The sequence below is a fragment of the Tauraco erythrolophus genome, chromosome 2 (assembly GCF_009769465.1).
Source record: "Tauraco erythrolophus isolate bTauEry1 chromosome 2, bTauEry1.pri, whole genome shotgun sequence".
Classification (NCBI taxonomy): domain Eukaryota; kingdom Metazoa; phylum Chordata; class Aves; order Musophagiformes; family Musophagidae; genus Tauraco; species Tauraco erythrolophus.
Window position 1 is genome coordinate 78,897,899 of NC_141466.1, and position 15,664 is coordinate 78,913,562.

Genomic DNA, 15,664 nt, shown 5'->3' on the forward strand with positions numbered 1-15,664 from the left:
TCCCCGTTCTTTATTTCCGCGCCCCTGCAGGCTGCCCGACCCCCTTCCCGGCACTCCCGGGTCAGCCTCGCGTTCCTATGGGTTCTGACTGGGTTTTTTTTGCAGCCGGGGGAAGAGCCGCCCCCGCCGGAGCAGCGCGGGACGCGCCGGGCACGCAGGCGCGCCGGGCCGGGCCGGGGCGGTGCGGTGCGGAGGCCGCCATGGAGGTGGGGGCGGAGGGCTTCGAGCGGTGCCTGCCGCGCCTGCGGGGCCGCATCCGCCGCGCCGCCTTCCTGGGTGAGACGGGCCCGCCGTGAGCGCTGCCCTCGGCCGCCTGCTGAGCGGGGCCGGCAGGGCCTGTGCCCGGCCAGGGGCGAGGCCGCGGGCGTGGAGGTGTATTTTAGCAGATAATGGCGCTGGCGTACGCTAGAATAGCGCATGCTGAGATGTTGGGTTTTAGGACAGGGCAGCGGAGGTTGGAGAGAGCCCTTGCTGCGGTGCTGGTCTCGGTCGGTGGGTGGGGGGGCTCGGGATGTTGGTTCCAGCGGGGGACACACTCCCAGGGGTGAAGCGGGCCCCTCCCGGGGTGGGGGGAGTCCTCTCCTCATCTTGCCGAAGGGATGCGGGAACAGGAGACTCCGCTGCTGCAGCAGCCTTTCCTCTGAGATTGCTACCCGTGGGTTTGACACAGAGGTCACGGTGAAGAGACGTGTTTCAGAGATCCTTGTCCTGATGCTGGTGGGTTGCATGCTTCATGTTTCAGAATTTTTTTGTGTTCTTTCTACCTCCAGCCTTTGATATGGAGTTTACTGGCTTATATTCAACTTCCCCACAAATTAACGAGCCCAGGTAAAGCTGTTAGACTTGTGAGGTGGGGGAGGCTTGCTTCTCTAGCACTGCGAGAACAACCTGTGCATTGCAAACCTTCTTGTTTCCATTCCTCCCAATTCTGGTTTTGTTCACAGCCTGTTTGATTCCCCCGAGGAGCGGTACTCGAAGGCCAGGCAGAGTGTTCAGCGCTTCACTGTTACTCAGCTTGGTAAGTGCTGTTCTGATGCAGAAAATCATCTTCCGAGGTCTCAGTGGTAACTGGCCTTTTGCCAGTTGGTGAGCCCTGCAAGTAGCTCTGCTCTTAATTCACATGTTACAGAGCCATTTGTTTGCCATGGTAGGTTTTATTTTGACACACCCCTGCGCACCCTCCAGCTGAAGTTTAGTGCTGTCAACTTTTTAATGTTTTAAATAACGTAAACTCAGGTGGGCTGTATGTTTTTTACTGATCTAAAGTTGTTCATATTTAAAGATTGCGGATACAAACGCAGGACTTTTAAAATAGAGGATGTGAGCAAGAAGTAGGTGACAGCAGTTCCCATTCAAGGCTGTGTCATTTGATACAGTGTGTGAGTGAGGCAACTATCAGAGATGAAAATAAAGGCTACTATTTCTGATATTCCTAAAATAATAAAACAATCGGTGCAAGAAAGGGCCTGTGATGGTGGTGGAGTGCTATTGACGGTTAAGAACCAGTTAGAGTCAAGAAATCAGCTCAAAAAATGTTTAAAATATTGTTCAAAGTCTTAGGCTATGTAACATCTCAACATACTTTTTAGGAATTAATAGGAAAGAACCATAGTAGTAAAGTAGTAAAAAAAGTAGAAGTAGTAAAAAACATATTTCAGTCCTCTATGGTGCCTAGCTTCTTCTAAATACTTTTGTAGTGTAGTTGGACCCGCAGACCTGTGTATGCATAGCTGGAGACTTGCATCATCAGCTCGCTTCTTCTCACCCATTGCTCAGTCTATTTGCTATTTAATCAGACTTGACTCTTTTCCCACTTAGTACTAAAAGCTTGTCCCTGTTCAGTGCCCAGAGAGCTGGGGAGTGGCCTGGCAGTTGCTGTGAAGATTTGCACTGTGGCGTTAGTGAATGGAAAACACATACTCCATCAGCGGATGCCCACAGCTCTTGCCTAATTTTCACAGTATCTGCAGACATCCAGCTAAACATTGCCGTTTCAATGGAGGTTTCTCTCTCTTGCAGGGCTGGCAATATTCTCAAATGAAAATTCAAACCAGTAAGTAAAAAAGCAGTTTTCTGTTGAATGAAGACAATGCGGTTGAAATTGTATGCAGAATTCTCTTGGGAGGAGTTACTTCTTGTAATCATCTTCTAGAGAGACTTTTTGTTTCATCGTAGGTATGTGGTGCATTCATACAACTTTTTTGTCTTTCCCTCAACGTTCGGGGTTACGGATGTCGAATTTGCCCTCTCTGCCTCTAGCATTCAGTTCCTGTCTCATTATGGCTTTGACTATAATAAGGTATGTAATCTCTCTGCCAGAAATCTAGAACAGAGGAAGTCTGTGCAATTACAGGAGAAATTAGGATTAATATCCCTAAATGCTATGTTTCTGGGGTAAATAGCATCTTGCTAAAGTATGAATATATCATGTGGTTCATTATCAGCAGGGAGAGTGAGTGCTGTTTTTTCTGCTCTGTCGTAGAGGCAATAACCACATCTTTGTCAGCCTCTGACAGATTTTCCCACCTCAAAAGAAGAAAACCTGTCTCTGGTGAGATACTGAGATACTGGACAGACTCGAGGAGGAGTCTTTACTAGCCATGAAGGTGGGGAAGTCTCAGTTTCCCTGCATCTTGTGTATTGCCACGTTTCCGAATTAAAATTCGGACTATATCATCACTTACGAGCACTGTTTAGCAATTTTGAACAGGAAGGCTAAGTGCTGGGTCCTGTGCTTGAGTCACAAAACCCCATGCAACTCTACAGGCTTGGGGAAGAGTGGCTGGAAAGCTGCCCAGCGGAAGAGGACCTGGGGGTATTGGCTGTCAAGTCAGCAGTGTGCCCAGGTGGCTAAGGCAGCCGATAGCATCCGGGCTTGTATCAGAAAGAGTGTGGCCAGCAGGACTAGGGAAGTGATGTCCCCCTGTACTCGGCACTGGTGAGGCTGCACCTCGAATACTGTGTTCAGTTTTGGGCCCCTCACTACAAGACAGACATTGAGGTGCTGGAGTGTGTCCAAAGAGGGCAATGAAACTGGTAAAGGGTCTTGAGCACATGTCTTATGAGTAGCAGCTGAGGGAACTGGGGTTGTTTAGCCTGGAGGAAAGGAGGCTGAGGGGAGACCTCATCCCCACCATGTAGCGAGGTGGGTGTTGGTCTCTTATCCCCAGTAACAAGTGATAGGACAAGAGGAATTGACCTCAAGTTGCACCAAGAGAATCTTAGATTGGATATCAGGAAAAAATTATTCAAAGGCTGTTGAGTATTGGAACAAGGTGCCCAAGGAAGTGGTTGAGTCACCATCCCTGGAGGTATTTAAAAGACGTGTAGGTGTGGTGCTTAGGGACATGGTTTAGTGTTAAGTTAATGGTTGGACTCGATGTTCTTAAAGGTCTTTTTGAACCTGAATGATTCTATGATTCTTCCATGATCTCATTAAAGGAAAGATAAAAGCAGAGCAAAAAATGGATTACAGTTGACAAAAATCCTTTTCTTTCGTCCATACGTAAACATGTTTTCCTTTACGTAAGAATGCATCTTGGATTACCTACAGTTTGTGGTTTTGAAGAGGATATTCTGAGAATGAGGAACAGCAGCATCTCCTAAATATATGCCAGTTTTGGACCTGGCTACTCTGCTATTCTCTAATTTGCTGCAAGAAAGTCCAGGGGAGAGTAACCAACCTGGCATTTTTTTCCCCTCTCAGTTCCTCAAAGATGGAATCCCGTACATGAATGAGGTACAGGAGAAGATGCTTAGCCAGCATCTCTTAGCGGGCAGCTGCAGAGTCAGCAGGTGAGTGCTTCAGTACTGAGAATATGTGTCTGCGTTCACAGCTCCCCTTCACTCAGATCACGTTTTGTAGAAATACTAAAGCCTATATGCCTTGCTGCCAGCTGTTCCAGCACGCTGAGATCTGTCTGAAGGAAGACTGAGATCACAGGATACAATCTGGAGAGTTTGGGGAAATGTTGGGGAGTGATGCTTTTGCATTCCCACAGCAAGGCAGAAGGCTCCCTCTGTAAAGAGCTTTTTCTCACACTCTGCCTCATTCTCCCTGATCCTGCTTTAGTGCTCTGGACAGGGATGTGCTGAAGAAGGCTATTGATGAAGTGACCTGTTGGATAGCTGCAGCAGAGGAAGAGGAGACTATGATTCTGCAGGATCTGAGTGGTATGAAACAGGGTGCCTCCCTTAGGCACCTGCGGGCTCCGAGTGGCTTCATCACTTCTCCTGAACCTCTGGGGCTGCTACTGTCCTTTGCTGCCCGTTCTGTTAAATGGCTCTGTTGAGAGTGAAAACACCTGTGCCCATCCTGCCTTTACAACTCTTTGCCCCTGTCTACACCTCAGTTCCTATCAGGCCTGCATCTTTGAGCTCTGCTTTTCTGCTCTGTTGGAGTGGTGAGTCTGTAGTGAAAGTGGATGTCTAGGTGCTTGGAGCATGCTTTGTGGTAACTTGCTTCCATTTGTGCTTCAAATTCTCCAGTTGCTGCTCTGAAGAAGTTGCGCTGAATCAGGACAGCTTTTGACTTGTTTAAAGTCTTGAGTGATCTGTTTTTTGTTTGTTTTCTTCCCCTTGGGGAAGGGAAAGGTGGGTCTGCTTTCAGAGTTTGTTCCCTCTAGTGTGGAGCAACAAGGAGACCCATGGAGACACATATATATGCCAGTGGGGGTAAACAGGCCACTTAACTACTGGCATTAACTTTTGGGAGCACTCTAGCAGAGCTGAGGCATTTCTGTGTTGTTTTGGAGTAGTTGAGGGACAGGAAATTGTAGCAGAGAATATTTTGTAAGTTTGCTCACAGAAACCAAATCTTAGCGCTTTAGGTCAGGGAATAAAATACAGAAAAGGTGAGGAAGGACAGAAAGTATTTGAGGCTTTGCCTGTTGATGGTTTTTTTTTTGCAGTGGGTGGAATATAGCGGGGTGGGAAGTTGCTGTGGTTTGTATCTGCTATGTCAGCTGTAGTAGATACAATACTGATTGTTTAATAGGGTCTAGCAATAGTGAGCACCTGTGAAAAGAAAGACATTTATGTAAGTAAGCAGTAAGACTGCTTAAGATGTCTTTTTGCATGCTGTTCAGAAGAGGGCTGGGTTAGTTCCTTACCAGCTCTGGGGGAAAATGCATTGGTACCTCCCGTCTGTGCTTGGCTTCTGGATGTGTTGCTCTGAAGCCTTCCAAAACCACAGTCAGTCTTTTTCAGAGTAGTAGCTTTCCTCCCTCTTCTTTTCAGTTAGTCTTTTCCTTTCTTCTATGGCCTCACCAAAGTTTGTTTCCCTGAAATCTCACTGTGACCTTTTTTTTGTTGTTTTGTTTTGCCTCCTCTGTCTCATCATCGTGTATGGTAATGTACCAAGATCCTACATTCAGGAATATTTTCTTTACAACATCTGGTCAGTCCTTCTGTCTAGAAAAATAGACTTGTTTGCACCTTTGAGGTTTTTACTACTAATTTATTTATTTATTTATTTATTTTATTTGTCTCAGGCCATCGGATGTTTGAAGTTCAGCTGGTTCTGAGAGAGGCTCTCCAAAATGTTTGGACACAGCCTCTTGGAGACAAGAAGGTGAGATGGAAATTCGGACCTTTTGAAAAGAGGGTTTCTATCTAGGCAGATCAGACTGGTGTTCTTACAGGGACTCTGAAGTGTTGCTTGTACTTTTAATGATACAGGGCCCAGGAGGAGAAGACAATGACAAAGGAGTGTTCTGGGAAGTGTTGATTGTGGGATCCCAAGAAAAGGGATTCAGAAAACTGAGTAACTTTGGTTTCTGTTTGTCCTGTAGCTACAAAATACCTAGAGCTGGAAGTGCTTGGCCTTGGGAAACTTCTGGAGGGACCTTCTCTGTGTCTCCAGACTCTGTTAGACCTCTCTTTCAATACTTCCACAAGAATATACAGTTTTTAGCCTTTTTTTTTTGTGGTTTTCCTTTGCTGACTTTTGCTGTGTAATTGTTTTGAAGACTTTTACTGTGTCTGTTTTATGGCTTGCTGTTTTGCTATTTACTATTGTTGTTTTGCATTTGGTGCAGTATTTTCTGAATTAAACCTATGGCTGTGGACTTCTCAAAGCCTGGTATGAGTATGATAGTTTCTTTGAAGTAGATTATAGAAGTCCTTTTTTTTTTTTTTGGCATTAGTACTATTTTGGTCTGATAATCAGTGCCAACAGAGTGAGAGATGTAGCCAGCCTTCTCACCTGAAGCATTGCCTTTGTGGATTCAGTATGTGTGATTGCTGTTTGTTTCTGTTTCTCGGTGCCATAACTTTACCAGAAGTCCTTCCGGTACTTAAAGGGGGCCTACAGGAAACCTGGAGATGGACTTTTTACAAGGGTTATATAGTGATAAGACAAGGGGTAGTGGTTTTAAACTGAAAGAGGACAGATTTAGATCAGATACAAGAAGAAATTTTTCACTCTGAGGTTGGTGAGGCACTGGAATAGGTTGCCCAGAGAAGTTGTAGATGCCCCATCCCTGGAAGTGTTCAAGGCCAGGTTGGATGAGGCGTTAAGCAACCTGGTGTAGTGGAGGATGTCCCTGCCCATGGCAGGGGGGTTGGAACTAAATGATCTTTGAGGTCCCTTCCAACCCTAATCATTCTATGAGTCTATGATATTGGTGTCGAGTTAAGTTGAATTATGTTCCTTTGTGCTCCAAAAAAAGTGTGGTACGAACAGTCCTCTTAACAAGAGAAGCATTAATATGACATCCTTAGAGCAGCTCTCTTTTGTTACTGGAGCACTGATCTCCATATGGAAGAGAAGTGAGACAGTCCTGAGGTCCCAGAGGATGCATTATTTCTCTATCCTTCATAGCCTAGAAGCTGAACTTGTCCTCAGCATTACTGAACCCCAGGAGGCAATGTACATACAGCTAGCATGGGAGACTGTGATACCCAATGACTGTTCTTTTTAGGTAATGGTGAAAAAAGTGAGTCCACAGCAGCGTCGACTTCTGGAGAACTCTCCTTATGACTACTGCCAGAAAGAACTCATCCTCCTGTCTGCCCGGGGCTTCACCAACCTCTTCCAGACATTTGTTAAAGCCAAGAAGGTAAAATGCCTCATCCCTACTCTCGTTTTTCATCTCTTTTTGATTTACTACACTGGACGTAAAGGGATAATAAAATATAAAGTATTAATTTGTATTAAATGACTCAACTAATTCAGTGTGATCATCCTGTTTAGTTGTCTGAAAAACTGAGATGAATTTTTAGATTGCAGTCGTGGTTAGAGAAATGAGTGTTAAACATTATATCGTGTTACTGACCAGGTCCCACTCCCAAAGCATGCTCAGAGTTGTGGATCCAAACACTACGTTTCCCTGTGTTACTTTTCTGTTACTCATGCAACTCAAGTACAGCCAGGGGAGAGGGAGCCAGAACCCATTCTGCAATGTGTTTCTTATGTCACTTGAAAAAATGAAGGAGTCTGGAATGTTGAAAATCATTGTGTTACACAGAGTGACAATGAGTCACCATTTAAGAAAACTAAGCAGATTCATAGAATGGTTTGGGTTGGAAGAGACCTTAAAGATCATCTAGTTCCAACCTCCCTGCCATGGGCAGGGACACCTGCCACTAGATCAGATTGCTCAAAGCCTCATTCAGCCTGGCCTTGAACATTTCCAGGGAGGGGACAACTTCTATGGGCAACCTGTTCCAGTGTTTCACCACCCTCAGAATGATTCTTGCTTTTAGGGCAAGTTACGGTTCTCAGCATGTGACAGACCAGGTTTTGGACCGTGTGGGCTATTGGTCTGCTTGTGTTTGAAAATTCTTATGTTCTGTATGTGGATGATTGAATGAATTTCAGCTTCAGAAGACTTGGGTGATGTGCAGGCAAAGGCCCTCCCTCCCCTTGTGAGTGAGCCTATAAATCTGATTGCTGGAAGATTTTTACCAGTGTTTAGCTGAACTGAGAATCCACCTAGCTCCTTAGGTGCACTGAAAATAGAATGCTGCTGAAAAAATACCCTCCTCAAAGAGTCCACAAGTCTGGTTTCCTGAAAGCTGTAGTCCTTCTGTGAGCCTTGCAGCCTGAATGACTTTTGGGTGAGCGTGTGTGGATACTGTCCACCGGAGGAAAGCATTACAGCTGTTGAGCATGCCTACAGTTGGTTATCTCTGAGCTCTCTTCAAAAATATGCTCCAATGGGCTGTTGTTTCTTTCCTTCCCATAGCCCCTGGTGGGACACAATATGCTTATGGACCTTATGCACCTTCATGACAAGTTCTACAAGCCCCTTCCAGGTAATGCTGTACATAGCTGCTGTCCCCAGGCTGCTGCCTTTGCAGTGGGGATGGGACATTAAGCACAGTGGTCATTTGCCACCCCAGACACCCACAGTGCTTAGCAAGCAGCAGTGCTAGTTGCCTTTTCTGAGCTCTAACTGCTGAAGCAGTGCATTGTTCCTCTGACTTCACCTCTCTTTCTTATTCACTTGAAGTACTGTTTGCTTTTCCTTAGTTTTTTGATGTCTTTGTCTATGTATGTTTTGCTTTCAGAGAGCTATGAGGAGTTTAAAAGGAACATTCACAACCTGTTTCCTGTCCTCATAGACACCAAGACTGTAACAAAATCAATCTGGAAGGTGAGATGCAAAGTTCTTTTTGGAGTAAAGGCTTGTCTTTCACCCAGAGAGAGGGTATCTTTCTTCAGTGCCCTTTGGTTACAGAACTGTGACCAGTTCTCAGTATTGCCCTGAGACATTCTGATTTTAGATCATAGAGTCATAGAATGGTTAGGGTTGGAAGGGACCTCAAAGATCATCTAGTTCCAACCCCCCTGCCATGGGCAGGGAAACCCTCCACTACACCAGGTTGCCCAAAGCCTCATCCAACCTGACCTTGAACACCTCCAGGGATGGGGCATCTACAACTTCTCTGGGCAACCTGTTCCAGTACCTCACCACCCTCAATGTAAAGAATTTCTTTCTTATATCTAACTTAAATCTGCCCTCTTTCAGTTTAAATCCATTGCCCCTTGTCCTATCACTACATGCCCTTGTAAAAAGTCCCTCTCCAGCTTTCCTGTAGGCCCCCTTTAGGTACTGGAAAGCTGCTATAAGATCACCCCGGAGCCTTCTCTTCTCCAGGCTGAACAGCCCCAACTCTCTCAGCCTGTCTTCATAGCAGAGGTGCTCCAGCCCTCTGATCATCTTTGTGGCCCTCCTCTGGGCTCGTTCCAGTAGCTCCATGTCCTCCTTGTGCTGGGGACTCCAGAGCTGAACACAGTATTCCAGGTGGGGTCTCACGAGAGCTGAGTAGAGGGGCAGAATCACCTCCCTCGACCTGCTGGCCACGCTCCTTTTGATACAGCCCAGGATACGGTTGGCTTTCTGGGCTGCCAGCGCACATTGCCGGCTCATGTTGAGCTTCTCATCCACCAGCACTCCCAAGTCCTTTTCCTCAGGGCTGCTCTCAATCCATTCTCCGCAGATCTCATTTAATGAATCAGTGATACCAGTAAATGAGCTCATGTACCACAAGATCTGTCTTGGTTGGTTTTCTAACATGTTCTTCTTTTATAGAAAAGTCCGTTTCCTCGAGTATCTAATCTTTTGGAGGTGTATATGGTTTTGTGCAGGTAAGTGGTGGGCTGTAAAGCCTTCAACAATCCATTTGTTTACTTGGGAAAAATACTTCAAAGTCAGTCATTTCATATGCTCATCATTTCCCTCCTCCCAAATGTTTTGCAGCTGGTTTTCTTGACTTTCTAAATTTAAGAACAAAAGATTTACTCATCTTTCTTATAAAGTAATTGTGCAGTAAATTATTTGTTCTAAGTTGCTTCTCATATTGTCCTCCATAGGTCACAAGTTTGGTTTGCAGGCAGCCTTACATACAACTTTAGAGTTGTATGTTGCTTATGTCATGTAACGAAATGAGTGAGTTTCAGGTCTCAGTGGAAAAAATACACCCTAATTTCAAATGCCAGCTCTCAAGGAAGAGCTGCACTGAGCCCAAAGCAGTAACTAAATACAGTGTTCAAATGCAGCACCTGAGTAGATATCATGTGCTACCTTTTTTACACCTCTTTTGTGGATAAATTGCTTTCATGTCAATTTTACTAAGAAAAGAAAAATTTCACCTCTTTCCCCTCACCCCCTACTGCCTAGAAGGAGATGCAAAACTACTGCTTATAAAAACAGAACTGGGATTCTGTTGTGTGTTTTTTTTTGTTTTAGCAATTTCAAACTGCAGATTCTCATGCGTTTTTGTGCTTGCTTGTTCTTTCTTTTCAGTCATTCCATGGGTATATGTTTATTAATCTGTCTTCCAGAATTCCCTATTCAAATAGAACCATCTAGTCAGCCCCTTTCCTTGGAATTTCCTATTGAGTTTTAGTTCTGTTCACACTTTTTTTGTACGCAATTGGAGCGGATTTGCTGCTTAGAAGGTTTGATGGGGGGAAGAGGCTGAGGAAGTATTTAGGAGTTAGTTTTCAGGAAGAAAACTGATAGATATTATTCAGGTAAGTATCTTAGCCTTTTCAAATAATATTGCCGAAGTTTCTTTTGAAGTCTTAAATAGCTTTTTCTGAAATGAAGCCATAGGTCACTAGAGGACAGTAACTTGTCTCTAACGTAATAAAGAAAGACAGAAATCTTACGCATCCACTTGTCTTGCAGCAACCTAAATCCCAAAGATCCAGCGTGCCCTGTGATAGCTCTTGCAAGTGACTGCTCGAGATATGGTATGTTCTTAAGCAAATATTCAAAGTCCAGTAGCTAAAAATGGTGGTTTTTCACTCTGTGGATGTCCACATGCAAAACATTAGTGAGTGCCAGTAAGTCTGCTGCATTGGCACCAAGCTGCTACACGTTTTTGTCCAGACTCAAAGCCTCGTCTCCCAGAATGTTATGTGCTGTGCATGTCCCTGGTAGCTGCCAAGGGTACTGCAGGGCAAGTTTGCATCACACTGCTAGCACAAATGACATTTACGCGCAGTCAGGCTGAGAAGAGTTTGGTAGCCCTTGGAAGGGGCAGGATGAGGTGGGAAGCAGTGGTCCTAGAATAGAAAATAGTGGGAGCTAATGGCAGGGATGTCCCAGAAAGTAGCAGGAGCTCAGTGGCTCATGTGCAGGGTTAGTGGTGCTGCGTGTGCAGGAGGTGGTGTTCAGTATGTGGTGGGATACTGACTGTGAGGGAGACATTTCCTGGCTTCTCCTGGCAGGATGGTGTCCTGCAGCGCAGGGCCTCCTGTGTTTTGAAATGATTCCCATACCATCAATAACGTATACAGCACAATTGGATTTAGATCTTCATAAAAGTTAGAATTTTTTAATGTGTATCTCGCTAAGCTTTTCAGCCATTTGTGTTAACTACTGCTTTTCTGTTGGTGTAGTTTTAAAATGCATGGTAGAAGTGTAGGCTTTCTATGGGCTGTAAAGGTTTCAGGGTGAAGAAGGGAACAGAGCTGAGGGTGAGGGGAAAAACTCCGGAGCAATGGATCTTATGAATGTTAGGATTCTGCAGTGGAGCGGTTTCCACAGCGTGCTAAAGCTGTTTACTCCTTTTTGATTTTGTCGGACACTTACAGCTGAGAAGAAATCTCCTCACGAGGCAGGCTATGATGCATTTCTCTGTGGTTCAGGTAAAATGCTTCTTAAACACTTCTTCAGAGTTTGTACTGGAACTTGGCAATTTGTTTCCTGCTCTGTAGCTCTGTTTGATGCTCAGAAATATTTGTTTATACACTGTCTGTTGCTCTTAGTAACTTAGCTGCACTTTAGTGAGTTTTTGCTTTCCATTTGTTTTGGTATGTTTCTTTAGGTTTGTTCTAATGCCACCTCATTATTTCTTCTTCTAGTTCTTCTGAAGTCAGCTCATTTGCTACTGTGCAGATCCACAGTGTGAGTGATGTTTAAATGTTCACTGAAAATTGGGTTACATGGATGAGTCCTACAGAAAGCAGTCGTCAGTTCACTCTGGCTGACTTTCCATTTTGCAGACGGGCCTTACTTTTAGATAAGAGAATGCGTTATTGGAAACGTCACTGTTCTAATTAGATTTTTATTTTATAAATCTGAAAGTAGTAGCTTTATGTCAAAGCTGACATTTTAAAAATGAAGTCAGGGGCCGTGCAATGGCTCAGAGGTTGGAAAATGGCATTGTGACGCCTTTATCCATGGACATGCGCTCTCGAGTTCAGATCGCTTGGGTAAAGGGTCAAATCATTTTCCATTAGTTTCCATTTTTGAAGTCTGTTTGATTCGGTGCCTTCAGTTAAGTTCGTAAGAGGCAACTGTTCAAATCCCTTCCCTTTGCTTGCAGCTTTTTTGACTTCTGTAGAAGATACCAAGATCTGAAATACCTATTTTGTCATGAATTAAAAGAGCTGCTTCAGGACCTCTGTACTCCAGAGTCACTGTGCAGCAGTGCAGCACTGGAGAAACAAAACTTTGTTCCGTTTTGTTTTCTGATGTAGTGATGCAGTGGAGGCTGATCCTTCTTTCTCTCAGTATCTCACCGTGTTAGCCGAGTATCTGAACAAAGTGAATTTCATCCGAGGTGGTGTTTCAAGCATTGTGCGTATAAATTGCAGGTCTGTGACCAGTTTGTGGGGTGCATAGGTCAGTAGCCTAGTTGATGGCTTCATGAGAGGAGAAAAATCCACCAGTGCCTGGGCTCACCTTGGCAGAAGTTGTCATACAAATGACACAAACGACCTTTCAAAATGTCAAATTAGTTTAATTTCTGCTTTGTTAAATGCATTCATATCGTTATCCTCTAACATGGCAGTAGTCAGTTTACATTGCTATTTCTCTGGTGGTTTCTCCATGGTAGTCGTGACAGTTTGCTTTTATGACTCACGTTTAGAAGAACCATGGAACAAAAGAAAAATAATTTTACAGCCTGTCTTATTTATGTGTCACACTTTGCGTATTTTCTGGTTTATATTAGTAGTGCTTTAATAGTATTTCTGAACTCGGATATGTCTCAGTATTGTATGTTTTCCAGAATTTTTCTGGGGAAGATGCTCCCTGCCAGTATCCCCCTGCCTTGGTTGTCCATGTCCAAGGCTGGCCAGGGCTGAATGAAAGGCAGGTTTACCAAGAGTTTAGAGCTCATTGTCGCTTTGATGTCAGACGGCTTTCAAAGAACCAGTTCATTCTGCTCTCCAATAAATTCAAGCAGTAAGTGACCGGGAAGTCCTAATTTTTTGTCCCTTGATCCTCCTTGATCCAGCTCTTCATCCCACCCTCTTCCTGCTGTGACAACTCCTAGATAAAGAGTTTACTGTCCTGAGCTGTGGGATGCTGTAAGCAGCCTGCAAACCACAGCTCACGACATCCGCTTCCATTACAGCGTCAAGCTTGTTCTGCGAGATTATAAGCATCACCCTCATCTGCCGGTTTCCATCTATCGTCACTGGAGGCACTCTCCGCGTGTGAACTGCCTGCTGCAGTGAGTTACAGCAATCACAGGAATGGGGAGTGGGGAAGGGCATCCCTCTCGGGGTGCCTCGCCCTGCCACGGCAGGAGCCTGCCACTCTTCTGCAGTGTGCTTCTGCCAGCCCTTCAGGAGAACAGGGGGTGCAGAAGCAAATTCGCTTGCCTACTGCTGGGTGGCTACTTGTGAGCTTACAGCCCTGGGCAACTGGACTTTCATCTTGATCCTGATTAACTGGGGAATGTTACCCCATCATGGATAGTGCAAAACTATGTATGTGCTGTCAGAACAGATAGGGGGTTATCTTAATGAGCTGTACTGCTAGCTCTAGTAAGCTTGAGGAGAGAGAGGCAGTGTCTCCCAGGTGTGGGATGAATGTGTGGTTTTTTTCCTACAGCAGAGTCGAAAGCTCGGTAGTAGGAGAGAATTCCAGATTCAAAGTGCATCCCTCTCATGAGATGGTGACAGTGATGATCATGAAGGGTGAATTTCTGGTGTGACAGAGTTTGGAAAAGAATCTCAGTGCTTAATAAGAACAAAATTAACCCCTAAATACAGGTAGCCTGACAGCATTTTATTATTCTTGCCCTTTAGAGTCTCTGGTATTGTGGCACTGTGGTCTGTCTTGGCTTTTGTACTCGGAGGAGCTTCTTGCTGTTCTTTCTAAAGGACTGCCTTACAGATGAGACATGAGGAACGCAGATTTTTTTGTGTGTGTGTTTGTCTATGGTTTGTTTTGTTTAATTTCTTTCCATTCAATAAACTATGAGAAAAAAATTCAAACCACTGTGAATAGTGTTTTTATTTGCCTTCTTGGAAATGTGCTTTTAAAGAGGATGTGTTGCCTTCCAATTTGTGGTAATCTGTTCAAAGTATAGTCCTCTCCTGAAGAGGGAGAGAGAGTTTTTTCAATGCTTACTTTGGTCCTCTGTTGTTTTTTTCAGAACTGTTCATAACCCCAGTTTGTTCCCAGTGCTTGTGCTGCTGCATAAAACACATTTCTGATGAAGTTTGGGAAATTATGACACGAAAGGGGCTATTTTTAGATTCAGTTGTAAAGCAGGGGAAATGTCACTGTTAACCAAATGAAAATGGGCAGAGTTCATGGAGAAACCACTCTTGGGGCTCATGAAGGATTCTGGGGAATAGTAAATAATTTGCAGTGCTGTCAGTGTCTTCCAGTTTTAGTTTCAGTGGCAGTGGAGCTGAGGATAAACACAGGTAAGTGGAATTTACCAGCTTCCAATATGTAGAATATACATAGGTCAGGTGAGTTGGCATGCATTTCTCTTTGCTTCTAGTGCACAGCATGTGAGCATTCCTTTATCCAAAAAATGTCATGAGTCTTTGATCAGTTTCTCTGATACGGCTGGAATATCTGTCAGTCCATGGACTGCGGCAGAAATTTTTTTTATGAATTTCCCTCTCTTAAAAAAAACTGCTGATCCATGATGTCCGGATAATGGTCCTTAGATTTCATCTGTGAGCCCTAATTGGATGGGGCCGATGATCATCTAATACGTAGACTCTGCCTTTAATGGACTCTAAAATGGGAGTTGCCACAGAGGGCCTTAAAGCAGCAGCACAATATTGCAGTGTGCCTGAAAATCATGTGCTCTCTGCTGCGAACGGTTTGCTGCTCTGCTGCTCTTCAGGAGAAAAGGGTCGTATATCTTCAGATGTGGTTCTCGAGTTCTGCACAGCTTGTGGTTTACAGCTCTTACTTCATAAGCTACCTCCCAGAGAAGCAAGTAACTGATTTCTTGATGACCTTTTTCTTGGTAGCCCCTTCAGTGAGGGGGTTCTTTGTCACAATGTTCCTTTAAGTACCAGTGTAAGTATCTCTGTGTTTGTTCTGTGATGTTTTTTGTCTTTCAGTGTCGCAAGACCCTCATTGTATCAAGAAGAGCACAGGCTCTGTGTGTTGTGTAGATTTGGGAATTTTTTTCACTGGGTGTTACATGCAGTAGCATGCATTTTCCCATATAAACACTCTTCTTGGCTTATGATATGGGAAACATAATACCCTTGTCTGGGGTCTGGATTCACCTAGCTATTTAAACATGGGGAGATGCAGCCTCACTTGCATGTAACTTTTGCAATCTGGGGATCACGAAGATACAGGTGCTGCTACCTTTGAGAAGCACAGCAGTTTTTAAGGGAGCATGCACTTTGAAGGAACAAAGAAATTGTTTGTTCTGCCTTTAAATTTTGCTCCCTTCCTCCCATTTTCTTCTCCGAGTGGCACGTAGACAAATA

General features: G+C 44.5%; 1 protein-coding gene across 1 annotated transcript; it reads left to right on the top strand.

Moving 5' to 3' along the window:
- The first annotated feature begins 200 nt into the window (after nt 1–200).
- PNLDC1 (PARN like ribonuclease domain containing exonuclease 1) lies at nt 201–14,093 on the top strand. Its single transcript, XM_086626744.1, has 19 exons — nt 201–276; nt 771–828; nt 945–1,018; nt 2,020–2,053; nt 2,176–2,299; nt 3,707–3,795; nt 4,073–4,173; nt 5,493–5,572; nt 6,924–7,061; nt 8,190–8,259; nt 8,515–8,600; nt 9,540–9,595; nt 10,641–10,705; nt 11,552–11,605; nt 11,822–11,864; nt 12,440–12,539; nt 12,973–13,148; nt 13,321–13,419; nt 14,000–14,093. The coding sequence occupies exons 1-19, from the start codon at nt 201–203 to the stop codon at nt 14,070–14,072; spliced, it is 1,596 nt and encodes a 531-aa protein (XP_086482870.1). The 3' UTR covers nt 14,073–14,093.
- The last annotated feature ends 1,571 nt before the right edge of the window (nt 14,094–15,664 follow it).

Coding starts and splice junctions, on each gene's coding strand:
- PNLDC1 (XM_086626744.1), top strand. CDS start 201: ATGGAGGTGGGGGCGGAGGGCTTCGAGCGGTGCCTGCCGCGCCTGCGG. Junction 4,174..5,492: donor GATTCTGCAGGATCTGAGTG/GTATGAAACAGG, acceptor TATTTGTCTCAG/GCCATCGGATGTTTGAAGTT. Junction 9,596..10,640: donor GTGTATATGGTTTTGTGCAG/GTAAGTGGTGGG, acceptor CTTGTCTTGCAG/CAACCTAAATCCCAAAGATC.